This window comes from Ochotona princeps, chromosome 8, assembly GCF_030435755.1.
Source record: "Ochotona princeps isolate mOchPri1 chromosome 8, mOchPri1.hap1, whole genome shotgun sequence".
Taxonomy (NCBI): Eukaryota; Metazoa; Chordata; class Mammalia; order Lagomorpha; family Ochotonidae; genus Ochotona; species Ochotona princeps.
The window spans coordinates 8,657,943-8,681,170 of NC_080839.1; the positions used below are offsets into that span (position 1 = coordinate 8,657,943).

General features: G+C 44.4%; 1 protein-coding gene across 1 annotated transcript in view; it reads right to left on the minus strand.

Moving 5' to 3' along the window:
- Window positions 1–23,228, minus strand: part of NPAS2 (neuronal PAS domain protein 2) — a 90,999-nt gene that overhangs the window by 62,204 nt on the left and 5,567 nt on the right. Inside the window, exon 2 of the mRNA XM_058667508.1 lies at window positions 5,032–5,180. Coding sequence (XP_058523491.1) covers window positions 5,032–5,180 — 149 coding nt within the window. The remainder of the gene's footprint in view (window positions 1–5,031; window positions 5,181–23,228) is intronic.

Consider the following 23,228-nt stretch of genomic DNA (forward strand, 5'->3'; position numbering starts at 1 on the left):
GACCCTAGGTTGATATTGGGTGGCCATTCCCCAACCCTGGGTACTGGGTGGTTGGGAGGCTGGGTGTGGCTTCTCCTCTTATCTCCCCTCTTCCCCGAAATACAGGAAGAAGAAATAGAGAATTTGGAAACAATGGTTTCACCCACTTTCCCCTAACCCTTGATCCTTCCTATCCCGATCAACTATGTAAACATCATCAAAAATAAAAATTAAGAAGAAAGTGGAGCAGCAGGCATGGGCACCAGAAACACTATTCACATGAGATGCCAGCACTGCAGGCAGAGGTTTAGCCTGTTAAACTACTGTGCTGGTCCCAGTGGCTGTTTGAGCAAAGAAGATGTGAAGAGCTGTGTGACTCTGCCAGTTTTTACTCATTGTGTCACCAATGTTACCAGTCATGCTTGGCTTACTGGGAAAGTCTCTTCCTTTGAGAATTACAAAGTACCGTTTGCTGCTATTGAGCCACAGAACTGGATTGGACCCTTGGTAATGAAACACAGGAGGAAAACCAGAGGAAACTGTGTTGACCAGTTAAGAGCACCCATGAGGACTGCTCGCAAGGGCCAGCAGGGAGCTGGTTCATTTTCACGAATGTCCACACAGATGGATGAAACCAGGTGGAAGCTGAAACTGGGTCTTCCATGCAGGTGCCAGGGCCTGAATTACTTGAGTCATCATTTGCTGCCTTCTAGGGTGCAATATTAGCGGCAAACTGGAATCAGGAGCAAAGCCAAGACTCAAACCCTGGCACATCCATGATGGGAAACAGGCACCTTACCTAGAGGCTTAACCACTACGTCAAACACCCACCCCATAGCCAGAGTTCTTAACCTTGGCTGCCCAGTGGAATCACCTGGGGAGACTAAAAAATGTTGATGCTTGGGCCTTACCCAGCAATCTACCAGCAAAGGCTTGGAATGCCTACGACAAAGAGCTTTGGCTTGACCACTGCTGTGCTATAAATGCTCTGACCGCTGATTTCAGGCTGCCAATTGCATGTTTGCAAATTTCACAATCCTTCCTTACAAATGAGTATGAGCTGGCTCCAGCACACTGCTGGGGCCCATCCCCAGAAATATTGATGAATTGATGGTAGGATGTTACCTGGTTATACCTAAAGTTTTAGAGTCTGACAGGCAGCCCAAGTGGAGATCCAACAGCCAGCTCTCCACAGTGCAGCTGTGACATGAACATCTAGGAGAGATGCATAAATCAAGGCAGTGCAACGTTAAAGCCTTGGGCCCTGATGGCTGCTGGGTTTAGATTCTGCATCTGAATTGGGACACTGACTTCATTGTGTACCTTAGGACTTGCTTGGGGCTGTGGGAAAGCTTGGAGACCTAGAACCATGCTGGCTTCATTGTGAGCATTAGTACCTTCCACCCGATGACAGAGACCTGAGGAGTTCGTGTCCATGTGGATTACGTAACTAAAGGAAAGGGACCGTGTTTGCTTTGCTTTTTTTTTTTTTTTTTTTTTTGCTTTAAATCAATTTTGGTGCAAGCACTCCCATCCAGTATAAAGAATGTCATGGAGCTCCTGCTTCTTTTTGAACATGGCATTGGAGAGCTGTGTGAGATCCCACAGCGATCCTGGTAACCCTGGAGAATGTGGAGACCAGAGAGGCACTGTTGGGGTTAAGAAGATGCATTTCAGCTGGCCCATCCCTCCCAAAGCTCAGATTTGACAATTCTGTAATTCCACAGTGGACAGAACCCAGTATAAATGTCACACTGATGAACTTGAATCCAGCTGTCCTATTTAACAGCTGCCCTGCTTCTCGGTGGCACTGACCTAGTTTGAGTAATTTGCACAAAATATCTTGGCAATCAAACCAACCTGCTATTTCACATGACTGGGTCATTATTTTGGGGGAAATCTAGCCATTCTGATTAAATTATTGGGGTACTAGAATGCTGTAGCACTTTATGCCAGTGCTGTTGGATTAGGCTTCCCTGACTGAACAAAAACAATGAACATGTCCTTTCCTCACCCTCAGGGGAAAAGGGAGGAAAAATTAAATACAAGTTATTGTGGTGCAAAAAAAAATTGAAATCCATGCATTTTTTTCATGCTATGAATACTCTTATTATTACTGTCACATTTGGACAGGTACATATAATTACTAAAGAAATACTAAGATAACAAGTATAATAAAACTTTCCCATGCCCCTGCCGTGCCCTCTGCCATGAAAGACTCTCATCTAGGGAGAGAAGCAGCACTGTAAGCATAGGAGAACTAATTATTTCCTCAGTAGTTCGGATGTCTCTGACCTGCTCGTGCTTGGTGTCATGGTTAAGCAAAAAGAATCATGCTCTTTCTGCTGGCTAACAGCTCTTGAACCCTTTTAACTCTGAAAGAACTTTTTTGGGCACCATTTTAGGCGTGTGACAAGATAGGTATGATCAATGCCAAGAGGGAGGGAAGGAAGAGGAGATGATTTGAGACAGACCTAAGCACAAGGAAGAATGTCAACGGTAAAGGAATGTATTGGTAATGGAATACTATACACCTGTTCAGATGAACTCATCATCACACTGGAACATCACAGATGAATTCACAGACATCGTGCACAAACTGTGTGATGCCATCTGAAACAAAGTCCCACCAGGCACACTCCACATGGTATTGGACTTCAGCATAGAGGTGGCCTTCAGGGAAACCAGAGGATTAAAGGCTTCTGTTGGAAAAGCTTCTATTTTTTGGCCTGGGCCCCAGTTCCTCAGCTGTGTTTGCTTCATGATAACTAATTCAATGACATAGTTTTACTTTGTTTATTTCCTTTAGCATGTTATACTTCCATAAAATATTGCAGTAAATGTGGATCATTGGTTTAACTGGATGACTTTGACTCTCCACCTCATGCCATATATAAAAACATACTCAAAGTGGAATGAATAAGCCTATGACTGTAACATACATTTAAAATGGCTTCTAAAAAATCACAAAATAAGTAGAGAGGGAGGGAAGGAAGAGGGAGAAAGAGGAGAGAAAGGGATAGGAGGAGGAGGAAAGAAAGCAATTATTCTTAGAATTGCACTGGGGTTGGTGTTACGGAGTAGTGAGTTAAGCCATTGCTTTTAATGCTGGCATCTCATATGGGGACCAGTTCAAGACCAATCTGCTCAACTTCCAATTCAGATTCTGGCCAGTGGATCTGGGAAAAGCAGCAGAAGATGGTCCAAGTACCTGGGCCCCAGACACAAATGTGCGAGATCCAGACGAAACTCCTGACTCAGCCTAGCTCAGGTCTGGCCATTGTGGCCACTGGGAGAATGCACTAGCAAGCAAATGGAAGAACTCTCTTCTTCCCCATCTGTAACTGTTTTTCAAATAAATAAATTAATTAAAAAATCATATCTATGAATTGCATGGAATCTGTCCTTTTCTTATTAATATCACATTAACATGAGAATTGATAAGAATTACGTTACAGACATTATCATCATTGCCATGACCCTGAGAATCTAAAAATAAATTAATAAATTCCTTAAAGATAAATAAATAACCGGTAGCTTAATATTACAAAAATCTTGAAACTGAACAAAGGTGTAACTCTTCCCTATCTTAGATTCTTAATTATGACACATAATTTTCTTAAATATGTTTCTTAAATATGGCACACAAAGCACAAGTCACCCAAAGGAAAAAAAAAAACTAAATCTGATTTCTCAAAATTTTAATGTATTTCCATGTTAAAAGGATGAGACAATCCACAGAATGAGGCAAATATATTCATTTTATACTTGATAATGGTCTAGTATCCTGAATGTTTTAAGAGCTCTTATAATTCAGCAATAAAATGAGAATGACTCAATAAAAAAGTAATAGGACTTGAATAGATATTTCTCCAGAGAAGATACACAAAAGGCCAGTAAGCACTTGAAAACCACAACATTATTGGTTATCAGGTAAATGCAAATCAAAATCAGAATGAGCTGTCATTTCCCACCCACTGGGGAAGTAATAATAATAATAATGAATCGCAAGTGTTGGTGGGGACATGGAGGAACTGGAACCCTCATACTTTGCTGCAAGTGGAAAATGATACAGCTGCTCTGAATAAAATCCTTCAGCACTTCCTGACATAGTCAAACACTGAGTCACCATTTGACCCAGCAATTCCTTCCCTAGGAATGCACCGAAGAGAAGCAGTTCTTAACTAAACATTTTGTACGTGAATGTTCATAACAACCTTCTCCCTAATAGTCCCCAAATGGAAGTAACCCAAGATTCTGTCAACTGATGAATGATAAACATCATGCGATCCATCCATATTACTGAGCAGCAATCATTCATAGAACAAACTGAAGTCACGACACCAAGCTGAAATGTGGATGTTAAGAGAAAGGAGCTGGCTGGACACAGAGACGTGCGCCGTATGATTCATTCCTGGGAAATGCCCGGAATAAGCAACCCAGAGACAGAAAGCATATTAGTGGTTAGTGGCAGGATCCAGACGGAGAGGAAATGGGAAGTGACTGCTTATGCTTATTGGCTTTCTTCTGGAGATGATGAAATTAGGTAGCAGAGATGGTTGTACAACCTTGAGGATCTATGAACAAACCACTGAACTCTACACTTCAACATGAATTGCATGGTGTAAGAACTGGGTCTCAACAGAAATTGGGCAGGTATAGCATTTAGTAAATGAATGACTTCCAATTCAATTGTTTTCATGGTGTACGTCAGAAAACCAGAGTTGAGGGCCAGTGGCAGAGAAGGATGAAAAACCCAGCACAGTGTGACCAGGGTGGGGGACGGGTCAGTACCTGGGCATCAAGGTGCTCCCAGGGATACTTGACCAAGATGCTTTCATGGTGTATGTACTGGGGACTGCCTGGGAGGTATCCCTGAGCTCTAGCAAACAAGGCTGTTGAAGAGAGGTCTGTCCTCTCCCCAACCTACTGGAGATGGGCTGTTAGGGAGAACGCAGGACTCCTGCAGAAGCCTGGCTGGGTAGATGGATGAAGTCATCATCACATGATATGGGTAGGGTGGCCTAAGCCCAGGAGGGGTGTAACCTTTACCATTGTGTTTCTGCAAGAATCCGATGACCTTTTCCAGCACGGTGGTTTTGTCCATTTTCCGCGTGTTGCCAGGGAGCATGGAACTAAGCTCTTTGATGAGAACATTGAACTGGTCCCGACGCTTCTTCTCAGACTTGTTTCGAGAAGCTCTGTGAACACAAAGAGCACGTACACGCACGCACACACACACACACACACACGTTAACATGAATTCTGCTGCATAGAGCTCCTGTTAGGAAATATAGGTACTTCCTACTGTAATCATCTTATCAAACCTCCCCAGGAAGGCAATGCGAGCCACACTTCAGAGCTGGATAATGGAGATAAACAATGTTTTGCTAGGGGTGGGTTTGGGTATGGCAATTGAGTTGCTGCTTACAACTACCACCCTCCTAGGAATGCCTAGCCCTACTGCTGACAGTTACGTGAACCCTAGGAGGCCGCAGATAAGGACTGAAGTATTTGGGTCCCGGTTGTCCACATAGGTGACCTGAATTGAGTTCTCGATTCCTGGCTCTGGCCTGATGCAGGCCTGGCTATCTAGGCAGTCCGTCAGTGCAGACAAGAGCTAGATTTCTTTCCATCTGTCCTTCTGCCTTTCCAATAAGTAATTTGCTTTAGAAGATAACAAAAAAAATGTTTTGCTAGACTCTTGGCTACAGAGAGACAGCATTAATAAGCTACATTCTGATTCACATGCAAAATCTTACATGGATGAGCTCTGTCGCCAGACTTCATGAGCTCTGCCACTGACTTTATGGAGACTTCATCTCCAGGGTGCAAGTGACATGTCATCTACAGAGATGGCTGCAGCCAAGAGGCATTTTCTCTGACAGCTTAGGTTCATATCCTTCTAATCCAGAGCACCCAGCCCACGTCCAGTCACAGGAGTGGCCCGGTAGTTTAGGTGTGCCACCCAATGCATTTGTCCTGACCCCTGCCAGGGGGAAGTCACCATCCTGTTGGGGAGACAGGGCTCCCCCCGTCTGCATAAAAGTCTACAAGTCCTGAAGACTCAGGGCCAACATACGACAGATACTCCATGCGGCTGTCAAGCTGCTAAGAGCAGCTGAACCTGTTTGAAATGACATGGGAGAAACTCAAACACATATTGTTCAGTCAAAGAAGCCAGCCTGAAAAAGCTGCATACAATTCCAACTATATGACATTCTGGAAAAGACAAAAGCAGGGAGGCAGTAAAAAGATCAGTGGCTGCCAGGGGCTGAAGGGAGGGCTGACTAGGCACAGTAGAGGACTTCAGGGCAGTGGAATTACCCTGTGTGATACTACAATGGCGATACCACACATTACACCTGTATCCAAATTCATCTGGGGAACGGACAATTCCAGAAGTGAGCTCTAATGTCAATGATGGACTTTGACTGACAATAATGTGTCAACGTGGGTTCATTAACTGTACCAGCGTGTCTCTCTAGGGCATGTTGACAGCTGACAGTGTGTGTACGTATGTGAGAGGAAAGGTGGAGTGGACAGTAATGTGGGAATCCATGACCTTCTACTTAATTTTGCTGTGTAACAAAAAGTGATCTAAAAAAGCAAAGCCTATTTTAAACAGTGATGGCCTATGCAATACACTTATAGAAGAGATCAAAGCAAAGTGTTTAGTTTGAGGTAGAGGACCTTCCCCGAGTTGCTGTGGTACCTTTGAGAGAGCCTAGGAATCCCAAGAACTTGAACAGGGCATTAAAGTGGAGGGGTTGAAGAAGTGTAGTAAGCCATGCTGTCCAAAGGCTTGGTCCTCAGTGATTCATCAAAGACCCTTCATGAACACCCTACTGACTTGAAGGTGACTGAGGGGGCTGGGAAAGCAGGTCCACTCCTTGTACAACCACCCAAGTAGGACTCGCTCCAGAAAATTGCCTCACTGACAGAGACCAAGGGCCACTGTAGCAGAGCTGTTACAGTTGGTCAGCCTGCCAGTTCCGGTACCTGGGCCCTGGGGTCAAGGTTCAGGCTGCTGGCCAACAGGTAGCCAGGACAGAGGTGTTGATGGACAATGACTCACTCCCCTTTGGCCAAGGGTCAGCCAAGACTCTGCTTCTCCAAGCAGCACTTGGAAGCACAGGGACGCATCCCAAACACGCAACCTGTCTCTATTCTGGCCTATGTTAACAGGGTCCTTCACTCCTCGGGCTACTTCCTTTTCATCCCATTAGTTCTTCTGGGCTCACCTCCAGGATGTGGTCGCCAACTTCTCCTCAGGGTCTTTTCCTTGGCCCGACTTCTCCCACCTGCCTCTCTGTTCTTGAATTCTGGGTTGAGAGATTTTGTACAAAGCCCTCACTGCTACTTGAGTAGCTCTTCACATCACAGTCGGGCAGGAGGGGCTCAGGTGGCTTTTTGCTAGTGCAGGGTGAAAAGTGTGGTGTTCAAACACCCAGCAAAGAAGAAAGCAATCCTTTAACTTTTTGAGTGGCTGTCTATGCATTATAAATAATTTTTTGGCCTAGATTTAAAAGAGTGACATGCAACCTCCTTTGCTGAAAAAAGCTCTGTTCCTGTCCTAGTTTGCCCATGATAAATTATTTGTTACTTGAGAATACCCCACTCATGATTACTCTGTTCTCTTCTTCAATGGGTGTGATGACAATGATCATGGCCTGGCACAGAATCCCATGAAGGCTCCTATCATTAGCGACAGAAGTACAAGCTTGTTTCCATCAGCCTCCGCCTGGGATGTGCCGTGTTGCCCAGCAGAAATTGGTCACTGTCAGCCGGATCATGGTTCCAAGGCAAGGGAAAGACAGGAGCCTGGAGTGACTTTATTTCCAGTAAAGAGGCCTGCTCACATGCAAGGCACTGGGATGGTGGGTTGAAATACATGGTTTACATTCTACCATCTCTATCCGTTTCAAGTGTACTTTAGTGATTGTGTGATCACCACAAAACACATACAATAGTCCTCTTACCCTGAAAGGTTCTCTTTCAAGTTGTGTTCCTGATCTCCCATCTCCCACAACCAGAGCCACAGGCAACCGCCACTGATGTTTTCTTTTCTAGAATGATCACATCAGTGGAATCACATGGCAGGAGCCTTTGACTTTCATTTAGCAAAAAATTCTTGAGTCTTCCATATTGTTGCACATGTTAATATTTCATTCATTCTTATTAGCAACTAGTATTCTGTTGTGTGAATGTGCAGCAATATTTGCATGATTTTTAGTATGGAGGATATGAAAACTTATGCACTTCAGGGGGAGGGGTACACCATTGCTTGTGACACATGCATCCCATATTGGAGTGCCAATTCATGTCCTGCTTCCTTTGCTTCTAATCCAGCTTCCTGATAGTGCACCTGGAAAGTCAATAGCCCATGCTAAAGGTACTGAGGAGTGGGGCCCAGCGGGAGATGACTCAATCACCAGAGAGATCTCACGTGGAAGGGATTATGTCCAGCTTATGGGAGTAGGATAGTTCTTACAGGGTGTAGTGACATACTAACTTTGGCTTTCTCAGCTCACTTTCCTGCTTTTCTCTCATCACTTGACCTTTTGCTTTCACCTCTTTCCCCCAAGTTCTATCTCTAGCTCTTGCACCTGTTCCTGCCGGGTGATACACACATCCCAAGACCCTCACCAAATGTGGATGCTACCCTTTTGGAACTCCATAAAGGTCAACTAAATAACCATCTTCTCCTTTATTTCTTGTCCTTCTGCTATGAGGGTTCACCAAGAAAGAATATTCTTCGATTAAGCATGTTCTGTGCAGAAAGCACTCACTCCATCAGGTAATAAGGAAGTGGCAAAATCAAAGAATCTTCAGAGCCAGAAGAAGAGACCCAGGTTCACATAGTCACAGCTACTATACAAAGCGCCTTGGCCTGGGCATCTGCTGAGATGTTTGGACAGAGGGCCAAGGGAGGCCACAAAGAGGAAATGAGCCAGGGAAGGGTGGCAAGGAAATCCTTCGAGGGGCTGCCAGGTGAGGTGGTCCTGAAGGGACATGGGCAGCTGGTGGACAGGCCGTATGTGAGAGACGAGCTGGGAACATGGGCAGGAGTAAAACAGGAAGAGGATGTGCAGGAAGAGTAAGGTGAAGCACACAGGTTTACACGGCAGACCCAGCAAGCTGGTCTGAGCCTTTGGGTGCACCTGTGAGAAGATGCCGACAGATTGTCTGCAGGAGGGAAACTGACTGGGGCACTGGGAGAAGGAGAAGTGGGTCCCAAATGAGGGAGAAGTGAGCAGAGACAGAAAGGATGGGTGAGGCTCCCTCACCTAAGAGCACAAGGCGACTCTGCTCCTCCATGTCACGTGCAGGGAGTCACAGAGATGATGGGGATGGAGCCAAAGGGGACTCCACCCAATTCATTTGTCTAGGAAATGGATGCTGACGATAGCTATTGACACACGGCTTTGAAATCTCCCAAAATCAACATGCAGAAAACTTTTTCTTTTGGTCACAGTTGTATACATTTCTGCACAGGCATGCATTCATGCATGTCAGAACCAAGACACAGAATTGTTTTCTCCAACACTCCCTCTTGCTTTTGAATTTGGATCTCTTCTCTGTCCAGCAATTGCCTGACTCAGTCTCTTCTCTGATGATGACAGGCAGCCGCAGTCACAGCTACCAGTCAGCTCCTGATAATGAGGGGCACAGTTTATGAGTTCTACAGGATACTGTGCTGCTCAACTAGGATGCTGGGAGGGTGGGTGGCTTCAATGCCTTCTAGACTTACAACATTTTCAATTTAACAACAGGTTTGTTTGGATGGAACCTCGTCCTAAGTCGAGGAGTATTCTATTTCTCTTTTTGGAATGTCATTTCAACACAACCAGGCCACCTGGAACCTTTGGAGCCCTGGTTTTTTTCTACTAAGCCTACGTTATTGCACCTAACACCTCTGCTGTCTTACTACTGAGTAGTTTCCTGCTGTATGAATTTGTCATGGCTCTTTTTCATTAAAGATTTATTTATTTTTACTGGAAAGGTAGATTTACAGAGAGAAGACGACACAGAGATGAAGATCTTCTGTCCACTGGTTCACTCTCCAAGTGGCCACAATGGCCAGAGCTGAGCCAATCCGAAGGCAGGAGTTTCTGGTTCTCCCAGGTGGGTTCAAGGTCCCAAGGTGTTGGGCTGTCCTCGACTGCTTTCCCAGGCCACAGGCAGGTAGCTGGGTGGGAAGTGAAGCAGGCGGGATGCAAACTGGCACTCACATGGGGTCTTGGCATGTGAAAGGCGAGAACTTTAGCACAAGGCTACTGCACCGGGCCCGTCATGGCTCTTTTGTCTGCTCCCTTGCTGAAGGAAATTGGGATCATCTACAGTTTGGTGATGATGAATATATCTGCTATAAACACTTGTGTTCAGGTTTTTTGTGGGAATATAAAGGATTCCTGGTCTCTGAAGTAGAAAATGCAAGAATAGGAGGGCGGATCATACGGACACCATGTGACAACTTTATAAGAAGTTGTCAAGCTACTTTTCAGAGTGGCTGTGATCTCTCACCTTCCCACCAGCAATGTGCTAGAGGTTGTCCAACAGCTCACAGAAAATACTACAAAAGACTGTGCATGGGTTTCACTTTTTTGCATCAAAATGAACTATACTAACTTGTTGTAACATGACTAAAAAGGATCTAGTTTGCGGCAACGAACAAGATGAGTCATCGGTTGAAGAGTCCCAAACAAAGCAACATAAATTCTGAAACTGAAGCAAGAACAGACATCAGATTTATGGAGACTCTTGGGTGGGAGAACGGTGAATCACTGATACGTTATGAAAAGTCTATAGGAACAATGCCCAAAGAAATCAGCATAATTAGAAGGATAACTTGATGTTTCAGAAGAAGCCTGAAGAGGCCGACTATCCACATCAAGTTATAAGAAACGAATTAAGCCCTAACAACAGAAACGATAACCAACACAAGTGACATTTCAACAGATTCGTCTTACATGATTTTTGATGGAAAAATTAAAGCTAAATCATGTTTCTGCTCAGGGGGTATCAAAACTGTTGTGCCCAGACCAGACTTTGAATATAAATTTTGAAACAAATGGGATGAAGATTCTGTTGCATTTCTTGGAGGACTCAGAGCAGCAAATAAAACATGGTTTTACCAGTACAATCCAGAAGACAAAGCATGACCAAAATGACAGCTACCAAGAGATGGAAATTGTTCAGTCACAACTAAGCCGGTTAGTCAAAGCAGAGGTCCTGGCAGCAGTTTGGGGAGATGCTCAAGACATTGTGCTTACTGGCGTTTCGAAAGGTCACTGACTGACAGCATCCATTTGAGAAAGTTAGCTAAAGCTTTGGCAGGAAACCACGTGGGAAAATTTCACCAGAGAGCCTTTCTCACCACAGTCACCCTCCTGCTTGTTCCTCTCGTCCGACAAGGGCAACAGTGTGAGAGTTTCGGTGGAATGTTTTGATGCATCTTCTTTACGTTACAATCTTTTCATTTTATTTTCAAGTCTTTATACAGTTCTCCTGTACAAGTGATCCAGTTGTTTCACACCTTCAAGGTTATTTATTGTTATCAGTATTTTAAATTTTAGTTGGCTGGGGCCTGGCACTGTAGCCTAGTGGCTAAAGTTCTCACCTTGCACACACTGGAATCCCATGAGTGCCAGTTCTAATCCCAGCTGCTCCACTTCCCATCCAGTTCCCTGCCTGTGTGGCCTGGAAAGGCAGTCGAGGAAGGTCCAAAGTCTTGGGACCCTGCACCTGTGTGGGAGACCTGGAAGAAGCTCCTAGCTTCATATTGGCTCAGCTCTGACCACTGGGGTCACTTGGAGAATGAACCAGTGGATGGAAGATCTTTATCTTTGTATATTCTTCTCTTGATATCTGCCCTTCCAATAAAGATAAAATTAAAAAAAAATTTTTTTAGTTGGCTGAAGGAGTGTACAGTAGCACCTGAAGGGAATTTTAATTTTTTTCTCATAGGTTATAATGCTGAATATGTTTTCATGTTTGTTTTGGCATCTGTGAACTCTCTGATGAAGCATTTCCTCATATCCTTTTGTCCATTTTAAAAGAGATTTCTTTTTATTGGAGAAGCACATTTACAGAGAGAAGGAGAAACAGAGAGAAAGATCTTCCATCCAGTGGTTCACTCCTCAAGTGGCTGCAATGACTGGAGCTGAGCTGATTGAAGCCAGGAGCCAGGAGCTTCTTCCTGGTCTCCCACGTGGGTGCAGGCTCCCAAGTACTTGGGACATCCTCTCATGCCTTCCTAGGCTGTAAGCAGTATGCTGGATGGGAAGTGGAGTAGCTGGGACAGGAGCCAGCACTCATATGAAATGCCAGCACTTGCAGGTAGAGGATTAGCCAACTGAGCCATTGTGCCAGCTCCCCTCCCGCCTTTTGCCCATTTTTTAAATCGGGTTATTTCCTTGCAGTTGAGTTGTAAGAGTTTTATATATACTGGATACATGTCCTTTGTCAGATATGTGATTTGTCAACGTTTTTTTCCCCAAACTGTAGTTTGCCATCTCAGTCTATTAATGATGTCTTTCACAAAGTTCTTAAACACTTTTTTCCTCCTATAGATTGTGCTTTTGGTTTCAAGCTTAGAAACGATTATCCTACATTAAGACCACAAAGATTTTCTCAGATATTCTCTGCTGATTGTCTTAGAGGATTACACATTTTACTTTTAGATTGTGATCTATTTTCAGTTCAATGTTGATTTTTATTTTATGAATAGATACTTTATTCAAATTCCTTTTCTGTAGCACTTGTTATGATCACGGAGATTTTCTTCTGCAACTTGGTTCTAAAATGTGTGTGTGTGTGTGTGTGCATAATTTCCTAATGCTTTATTGAGGAATTCTATATCTATGTGCATGAGGGATACTGGCTCAAAGCTTATTTCATAATCTGTTGAGTCTTCATAAGGCTGGTCTCATAAACTGAAAAGCATTTGTTTCTTTTCATATTTCTGGAGATCACACAGAATTGCTAATATTTCTTTTGCTAAGGTTTGGTAGAATTCACTAGTACAACCACTTGGTCTGGAGATGTTCAGGTTTTAAAATTTTAAAAATTCAGTTTATCAGCTACAGGATTCTTGAGGTTATCTACTTAATCTTGAATGAGTTTGGTAGTTTATAGCTAAGAAACTGACCCATCTCATCTGTTGTTGAATTTATGTAGATGAATTTTTTCATAGTATCTCCTTTTAATGTCTGATGTTTTGTAGTGATATTTCCTCTTTTATTCCTAATGTTGATATTATATCTTTTATTTCCACCTGTCTTTTCTCTAGGTTTTTCACTTTTATTGACCTTTCAAAGAATAAACTTGTGGTTTAATAGATTTTCTCTAATGCTGTTCTGTATTCAGTCTTATCAGTATCTGCTCTTCTATCCATTATTTTCATCTTTTTTCATGTTATGAATTTATTTTGATTATCTCTATCTAGTTTCTTAAGGCAGAAGTTTAGTTGTGGATTTGAGAGCTTTCATCTTTCCTAATAAGCATTTAATGCTCAGATTTTTCTTTAAGCATTGCTTTAGTAACAATCTACAAATTTTGAAATGTTATATTTTCATTTTAATTCAGTTAAACTATTTTCTAATATTCTTTGAGAAATTCTCTTTGATCCATAATTCCACGGAAAATGTGTTAATTTCCAAGGTTGGGAGATAATCTTCTTGCTATCTTTCTATTTCTAATTCATTTTACTTCAGTTAGGTTTTTTTACATTTATCTTATGAGGAAGAATTTGCTCATGAAAACATGTGGGTTCTGCTCCTGGGTGGTATATTTTCTTAATGTAAAACAGATTCTGTGAGAGCTGTTTTTTGGTTTTTCTATATCTTTGCTGAGACTTGGTCTACTTCTTTTATTATAAGAGAGGTCTAGGAAGGGTTTAATTCAGTTCTTCAAGTTGTGCTTCCTGTATTTCAAGCTCTGTTCTTAGGTGAACACACATTTAGGACTGTCATATCTTGGCTGAATTGATTCTTCAACACCATGATGTAACATCCTTTTTGACTCCTGGTAATTTGCTTTGCTCTAAAGTCAACTTCATTTTCTATTAATATAATCACTTTGGCTTTTTAAAAGTTAGTGCTTGGGCCTGGTGGCGTGGCCCAGTGGCTAAGGTCCTCGCCAGGATCCCATATGGTCGCCGGTTCTAATCCCCGCAGCTCCACTTCCTCTCTGTCTCTCCTCCTCTCTGTATATCTGACTTTGTAATAAAAGTAAAATGAGAATCTATAAAAAAATAAATAAAATAAATCTTTAAAAAAAAGTTAGTGCTTATGTGGTATATCACTCTTCAGTTTTAATCTACTTGTGTAATCATATTTGAGATCAATATCTTACAGACTTTATGTACTTAGGTTATTAAAAAATCCATTTTGGGACCCAGGGCAGTGGCTAAAGTCCTTGCCTTGAACACCCTGGGATCCCATACGGGCGCCGGTTCTAATCCTGGCTGCCCTGTTTCAACCCAGCTCCTTGCTTGTGGCCTGGTAAAGTAGTCAAGGATAGCCGAAAGTCTTGTGACCCTGGACCCATGTGGGAGACACAGAAGAGGCTCCGGGCTCCGGGTTCCTGGCTTCGGATCGGCTCAGCTCTGGCCATTGCGGCCACTTGGGGAGTGAATCATCAGACGGAAGATCTTCCTCTCTGTCTCTTCTCCTGTCTGTATATCTGACTTTGTAATAAAAATAAATCAATCTTTTAAAATCATCCATTTTGGGGACTGACCATGCAAATCCTCTCTATCATGTTAGCATCCCATGTGGCACCAGTTCATGTCCCAGCTGCTCTACTTCCAATTCAGCTTTCTGCTTATGACCTGGGAAAGCAGCGGATATTTGTTCAAGGTATTGGTAGCCTACTTCTACATGGGAAACTCAAAAGAACCTCCTGGCTTCGACCTTCAGTTCAGGTCAGCTCTGACCACTGTAGCCATTTATGGAGTAAACCAGTGGATAGAACACATTCTTTCCTTTTTTTCTCTCTCTGTAAAAATCTGCCTTTCAAAAATAAACTAATAAATACATTAAAAATCCATTTTGCTTTTAGCTGGCATATTTGGACCATTTTCATTTGAGGACGTAAGAGCAATTACTTACATGTTTGGATTAATACCTCTCATTTCACCATGTTTCTACTTGTGGTTTGGGTTTTTGTTGCTACTTTTGTTTCTCCTTTTTTGCTTTGATTGGGGATTTTAAAACATTTTTCAGTATTCCGTTTAAATTTACTTGTTGCTGCTTTTCCTTGCATAATTTTTTAGGAAAAATTTATTTATTTTTATTGCTAGTCATATACATAGTGAGGAGGAGAGACAGAGAGGAAGATCCTCTGTCTGATGATCCACTTCCCAAGTGACCACAATGACCAAGCTGAGCTGACCCGAAGTCAGGAGCCCAGAGCCTCTTCCAGTCTCCCACCAAGGTGCAGAGTCCCAAGGCTTTGGGCCATCCTCGACTGCATTCCCAGGTCACAAGCAGGTAGCTGGATGGGAAGTGGGGCCGCTGGGATTAGAACTAGTGCCCATATGGGATCCCAGCATGTGCAAGGTGAGGACTTTAGCCACTAGGCCACTGCGCTGGACCCTCTTTGCATAATTTCTTCCTGGATATTGGGATATATACAGCTCAGCTTTTCAGAGTTCACTTAGAATTTTCCCTGTTTCAGGTAGAACGCAGCCCTAGCTTTTATGCTATAATTATATATATCATCCGTGCAAGGGAACTTCAAGAAGCTTCAGAAATACAGACTGAAAATATAACTTCATTTTGATTCCAAAACAGATTTATAATCCATCTATAGGTTTTTCATAGGATATCACATGCCTTTTCCACAAACCTTTTGAAGGTCCCTGCACACATACTTGATGCTCCATCAGACTACGCCATTTAAAAAATTCCAGAAAATTTATTTAGTTTGCCAGATAATTTTCCATTCCCGTTGTTCTTCCCTTATTTCCCATATTCAAGTTTCCAATGGATATCATTTCTTTTCTGCTAGAAAAACTTCCTTTAGCAACTTTCAAAGCGGATCTTTTGACAAGAAATTTTCATCTTTGGAGGAATATATTTTAACCTCATTGCTAAAGGATATTCTCATTGGATGTATTTCATAGATATAAAGAAAAATCTGGGTTAGCAGTTGTCTCTTTCTGACTCTCTCAGTAGCCTTCTGATGAGAAACCCGGAGTACTATTTACGTCTGTCCCTTGTGGCCAGTCTTGGATCTCGGGTGGTGATGTATGCCAAAGTCTACAGAGCATGATTCCTGCCAACTCAGCTAGGGGGTGAGCTAGGAACTCCCAACCTGCTTAACAGGGTCACCTTCCCTGAGATTTTCCCCATCCTTTGGATTCCTGGCTCCCTTCTTACCCTTTTAGTTCTCCATCTATCTTGCTCTGTCTCATCCTTCCTCCATCCCTTCATCTGAGGATTTGTAGTAATAAGACACACAAGCAATGGTGTTTTACCCCATCTTCTTGGAAACCCAATTCCGCTGGTTGGAGAGAACGATACCCCTCCTTCAGCATCCTGAGGGCCTCCCCACTGCTACCCTTGCCATTCCCACCAGCACAATCAGGCAGTTGTTCACAAAAAGAGCAAACAAGGAAGATTTCACCCTGTTGGATTTGAGCCCTAGGAGATCCTGTTCCTGCTGGGAGAGCTGACCCTGGTCCCTGCTGTCAGTGCAGTTCGGGCCCACTTCTGGGCTGGGAGCTGCGCAAACTGGGGGGTGGTGAATGTATTTCTTGTTTTCTGGAACTTCAGATGTTGGTATCTTCCCTATTCACTCTTTGCTCAAAGTGATGGACAGGAGGAAGCAGGCTGACTACCTTACTGAGAACCAGAATCCCTGCATATATATTTTTTAAAATATTTATTTATTTTTATTGGAAAGTCAGATATGCAGAGAGAAGGAGAGACAGAGGATCTCCTGTCCACTGATTCACTCCCCAGGCAGCCACAACTGCTAGAGCTGATCCGAAGTCAGGAACCCGGAACCTCTTCTGGGTCTCCCATGTGGGTGCAGGGTCTCAAAGCTTTGGGCAGTTCTTGACTGCTTTCCCAGGCCATAAGCAGGGAGCTGGATGGGAAAGCAGAACTGCTGGGATTAGGACTGGTGCCCATATGGGACCCCAGCACATACAACGTGAGGACTTTAGCCACTAAGCTGCTGTGTTGGGCCCAGGTTTTTTGTTTTTTAAGTGTTTTTTTTTAAAATCTGAAAGGCAGATCTACAAAGGAAAGACAGAGGGAGAAAGTTCTTCCATCTGCTGGTTTATTTCCAGATGGCTACGATGGCCAGAGCTGATCTGATGCTGAGCCAGGAGCCTCCGCCTTGGCACGTGGATGCTGAGTCCCAACGACTTTGGCCATCCTCCACTGCATTCCCAGGCAATAAGCAGGGAGCTGGATCAGAAGTGGAGCAGACAGGACATGAACCAATACCATAAGGCATGCTGGAGCTACAAGACAGAGGATTAAGCTATTGAGCTTCTGTGCTGGCCTCTTTACACATCTTTCATCCTCTTTTTGTGCATTTGTTAAAGAGCCATAATAATCCAAGATTGGGAGCCCAGATCCTAAAAGCCGTGTGATAGGAGCTGTAATGAAAGCTGGGAGGTGCGTGGGGATGAACTGGACTATAACAGGAGCCTGTTGACAAGACTTTTTTCTGGGGCCTTTTGCAGCATTGGAGGGCGACAGATGAACTGGCCAGTCCCCTCTGCCCTTGGCCTTAGAGCATCACTCTGATGTGAGCTAGCATGACAAAACAACAAGGAAGCAACCATCACATGTCAACATGGAGCTCCACTAGTGCAGTAAAGCCACTCTCCCACACTCCCCTATGTACTGGGCATAGATATGGGCACTCACACTGGCTAAGCTTAGCTGCGGGGGTATGGGAGTTTCAATACAGCTAACTAATTTAACGGGAACATGCAGTCTCTTGTGCTTGTGGCCTGTTGTCTTTTTTTTAGAATCACAAGGACACATGGACAGCAGTAGGGTGCACTTTATACATCCCCCTAAAGCCTGTGCTTTACCCACAGAGCAAAAACAACAGCAAATGATTGCATCAGAATGAGATTAAAAATCATTAAAGAGGAAAAGCATCACCTATCATCATAGGTAGGTTTTTCCTTTCAATCCATTTCTGGTGCAAACTGAGTTGGCTGGTCAGCCTGAGCCAATTCAGTATCCAACGAGACATCATCTACAATGCCTCATAGACTGCTGTATCACTAGGATGCTTTTCCTCACACTTCATTCCAGGACTGCCATCTTCCAATGGGCTCTAGCAAGCCTAAGTCTGTTTGATAAATAAACAGGGAGTGCTGATGGGGCAGCTGGCCAAAGGAAGTGAAAGCCAACAAGATCAAGTGTTTCTCAATGAAGTTGGAAAGTTACAGCCAGAACTAGTAAAGGAAGCACTAAGGGCTCCCCTCACTGCTAAGGGCAGTTGCATTTTTGAATAATAGGTATAAAAAGAAGTAGCGGAATGAGTACACAGTCTGTGAAGAATGACTTTCTGTTCCTGGGCGCTGTCAACAGGGAGGAGCAAGGGACGTTGTTTGAGGCATCATATTTTCACTTTCCCTGACACCACTGCACGTTTAAGATTGGTTCGGGGTAACTGGAGAATGGTACAGTGGGGCCCAGCTGCAGGAGTACATGCTAAGTTTTCAGAAGACACAAGTCCTCATCCTGGTTCTGTCATCAATGTCCAGGAGAGAAGACAAGGCACCTCAGCTGCCCAGTATAAAAGACAGTGGACATTGACACGGCAATTTGGAGACAGAGTTTAAAATTTTCTGAAAAGGGTCTGGTGCGGTGGCTTAGCAGCTAAAGTCCTTGCCTTGAACATGCTGGGATCCCATAATGGTGCCAGTTCTAATCCCGGTGGCTCCACTTCCCACCTGCTCCCTGCTTGTGGCCTGGGAAAGCAGTTGAAGACAGTCCAAGCCTTGGGACCCTGCACCTGTGTGGGAGACAAGGACACAGAAGAAGCTCCTGGCTCCTGGTTTCAGACTGGCTCAGCTCTGGCCATTGTGGTCACTTGGGGAGTGAGTCATCAGATGGAAAATCTTCCTCTCTGTCTCTTCTCCTCTGTATGTTTGACTTTGCAATAAAAATAAACAAATCTTTAAAAAATATATAAAACATACTTTGAATGTCTCTTTCCCCTTCCCCTTGGGTTCTAATTTCCCTTTTTGTGATGGCCAGCTGGCCTCGGTGACTTGCTTTTAGGAATATGGTGGCAGTGACATGGCTTGATGTTCCAATAAGGACTGAGTATTAAGGGGAGATGGCTCACAAGCCCTAGAACCTACCCACACATTGTAAGGAACCCAGACCTGCACATGGCAAACCACAGAGCCAGCTGCCAGGCAGCCTCAATTGCCAGACATAGGAATGCACATGCTTGCAAAGGTCCAGCCACCCTGAAACCAAGTGGGAAGGGAGGAGCACTCCCTGCCAATCTCTACCCTGGGGGAAGACCCCTAAGCACAATGCTGCTACTACCCTCTGTTTCACAGCAACAGGTACCCTCAATGCCAATGCCTGAATTTAAACACTCCCTGATACCTGAAGTTCCTTCTAAGTTAGGAACTCTGGCATCCCATAGTTGGGCTAATTCATTCTTCCTCACAGGATGAGACAGCAGCTGGTGAGGGATCAGGTGCATGTCTGCCAAATCTGAGTTTGAGAAACTGAGCAAGCTGAACTTGTATTCACACAAATGACTTCTCAGGTTGAGGTCTCAGTCTTTCTCTTCTTTCTTTCTTTTTTTTAAGTCATAGTATGTGATATGGAAGGGTGGTTGTAGAAGGTATCACAATGTCTTACAGGATTGAAAGAGACTACACAGGTGCTCAGTCCCCATCAGACGAGGTGAACTAAACCCTAAGTGTTGTTTTTGTCAAGACACTGCTTTCTGTGAAAGGTGAACTCCCCTAAAGAAGAAGAGACGCCAGACACACACAGTCACCAAGACCTTGTAAGAGCATTCCTACTAAAATTGGACAGAGAGGTAGACAAAAGGCTAATGGGAAGCATGTCTCAACGCCAACGGCAGCTATCTCAAGCTATCTTTGCACGCATTTTTCAAATGTCATTTTGGTATTTCAGGATAAGAAGCCATATCAAGAACGAAAGGAATGGAGTCCATATGTCTTTTGCAGAAGACAATGCTGGTCAGAAAAGCAGAGAGTTATTTGAAGGAAGCAGAACGACAGAGATCAGAAAAGCTTACATTGCTACTCTTTTATTTTTCCAGATAAAAATTTCTGAATGCTGGAACACATCAAATTCAGCAGACTTTATTTGTTTATTTGCTAACTGCAGTCTTACAGCTTTTAATATGCCGAGGATCCCTGCAAACTCCCAACAAGGGATAAGCAGCAAAAAGCTCAGTGTCCTCCTTCTCTGGAGGGCATTTCCTGGGATTAGTGCTACCTGGAACAGATTTTGGGTAACTGGCATAAAGCAAGGTCCATCCAAGGTCAGTGCAGTATCGTCCATTACCTGGGCTGGGTCATACCTCATTTCTGTTAACTCTGGGATACTGGAAGACCGGATTCCACTGGGCTCAGAGCCTTAGGCAGAGAGTGCAAGAATGAGATACTCTCAGAGTGTGAGTCACACCATGTTGGGTAAAATGGTCAGGCAGGGCCACCATCATCTCCCGGAGAGCCCAGGTGAGCAGTGTGGTGTTCACTGTGAAGACCTCGTGGCCAGTCCACACAAGGATAGCAACAGTCATTTTTTCCTCTGAGAGGCAACATGTGCCTCTTTTAAGCACCGTTATCAGAAAATGCCTGGATCCCCGAGGGAAGCTGGCCCAATTTCTCATTGAGTCTTAGTTAACCATGCCCTGGCAGTGTTTAATTGGAGCATGATCCTTTGGAACTCATCAAACAATCCCTAAAGAGGAATATTTTGCATTTTCTAAAGAAAGGCAGCATTTTCAAGATGGTGGGCAGTTGGATCACCATTCCCTCCCCCCACCCCCAGAACATATGACAAGGTGCTTTGAATAAATGGCGCTTGGCTTCAGACATCTCTCAAAATACCCAGGCCCTTCATAAACTAGGATATTTCTCAGTTTCTGGGACTGTCAGACAATGCCTCTTCTGTGGATAATTTTTCTTAGGCAGCTAAAGGAGCTCAGCTGGGGTCAAAGGCCCTTTTGCAGTTTGCTATCTACCAGGGCACAAGGGGAATTAGCCTTCTACCTCCAAGCACAGTTCTACTGCTCCCTCAATTTTGAGTGCGGAATTCCTCATCTGGAAGTGACAGGGTCATTTTAGTAGATGCTCTGCTGAAGCAAGCTCTACAGGGTCACTTTACGCATGTTCTGTTTCCTGCCCTTGTTCCCAGGGTGCCTGCTGCTATTTTGATCGCCAGTGAGACAAGGAGCAACCCTCACAATATTCCTTTCTCCATGTTGGAGTTTATGCTGATGTATGGATAATCCAGTCAAAGCTGACGAGAGGAAACTGCAGCAAAATCAGCACAACATGCTCTAGTGTGGATCACACAATGGCATGGCGTCCACATGCCTGGCTACTCCACACCACCTGCACAGAGCTTGGGGCATCCCAGGTCACAGCCTTCACGATGGGCTTTTCCTTTCCAACCTATGGCACACATATCCAAAGACACCAGAGCATTCTTTGCTTTCCACCACTATCCTCTTCCCGAAAGAGCACTGGGCTGAGTTCAGTTTCCAATCTGGCATCACCAACCCGGCTTGACCTAACACAGATGGAAGGCTATGGTTTTTCTTCTTCCCTCTTGTTCGTGCGAACGCCTTCCTAACTCATTTGAAAGATCTCAGAGGGCGGGATGATGCAGCTTCTTCTTGGCTCACCATGTGACTTCTTGCACATCTGCTGACCCGTCCCTTCTGTCCCTTTCCTTTCCCTTGGGGGACCTGCAGAAGGAGTCAACTTGGAAGCACGAAAGCCCTTCTTTCTGAAACACCTGCTCCCTCACTATGGCAAGCTATAGGCTTCCTGTTCATTGGACCTAGATTCTTGCCTCTTGTTGGAGCCATGTTTTCAGTGTCAAGATGAAGGATCAGGATCGAAGACTAACACAACGGCTTCACTCTACTGCAGAAGCAGTAGGCACTGTGTCAGCTGTTTCTGTCGGACACTCTCCAGTCTCATGAGAAGACAGAGCAGGCATCAGCTCACCACCCACTCTGCTTCCCTCAACTGCATGGGGCCATGCACCCAGAGCTCATAGTCATAGCTAACTAGCGGGACTTCAATACTGGGTTGGCTATGGTGGCAAGGATGAATCAATCCTTCCTAACAGGTGTTCATTTCTGTTTAAGCTTATTCCCCGCCCTCAGGGAAAAAAATGGATTGAGAGAGAGAGAGAGAGAGAGAGAGAGAGAGAGAGAGAGAGAGAGATAGATCTGTAATCTGCTGGTTCACTCCCCAATGGCTACAGTGCACAGGGCTGCACTGGTCCAAAGCCAGGAGCTTCCTCAGGTCTCCCACTTGGGCACAGGGGCCCAAGGGCTTGAGGCATCTTCTGTTGATTTCCCAGCCCATAAACATAGAGCTGGATCCAAAATGATATAGCTGGGACAAGAACCAGCACCCACATGGGATGCCAGCACTGCAAGGTGGAAGACTAGCCTGTTGAGCCACAGTGCCATCCTCTAGGTATTTACGCCTACAAAGAAATGGAGCAAACTGTATTTTACAGGACTCCAAAGTCATGGGCAGTTTCTGCCTGTACCCCATGGCCTAGGGTAAATCAAATGGGGCGCAGTCTACAGCATAGGAGTTTGGCCATGTTTGTGACACCTTCATCCTACATAGGAATTCCTGGCTTTCATCTGTGTTTCTGCCAACCACATGAGAGGCGTGGATTGAATGCAGTCCTGGGTATTGCAGGCATTTGGGGAGTGAGCTGCTGGAGGAGAGCTCTGTGTCTCTGAAATTTTTTTAAAAAGGGGGTGGGGGTCGGGGAGCAGCTTCCATGTACTGAATGCCATCGGAGTCGTCAGGAGCCCAGGTTTTAGAAGTGATGCCTGAATCTGAATCTGCCTGCCGTTGACTGGCTGTGCCCCAAGGCTTGCCAACTGTCAAATGGAGCTAACAATAACTTGAGCTGGAAAGGGTGGGTGAGCTGCCACCCATGAAGTGCTCCAGGTGCAATTGTGAATGCTTCAGAAGTTTTTCTTGCAAGCATTGTGTGCGCTGAGCT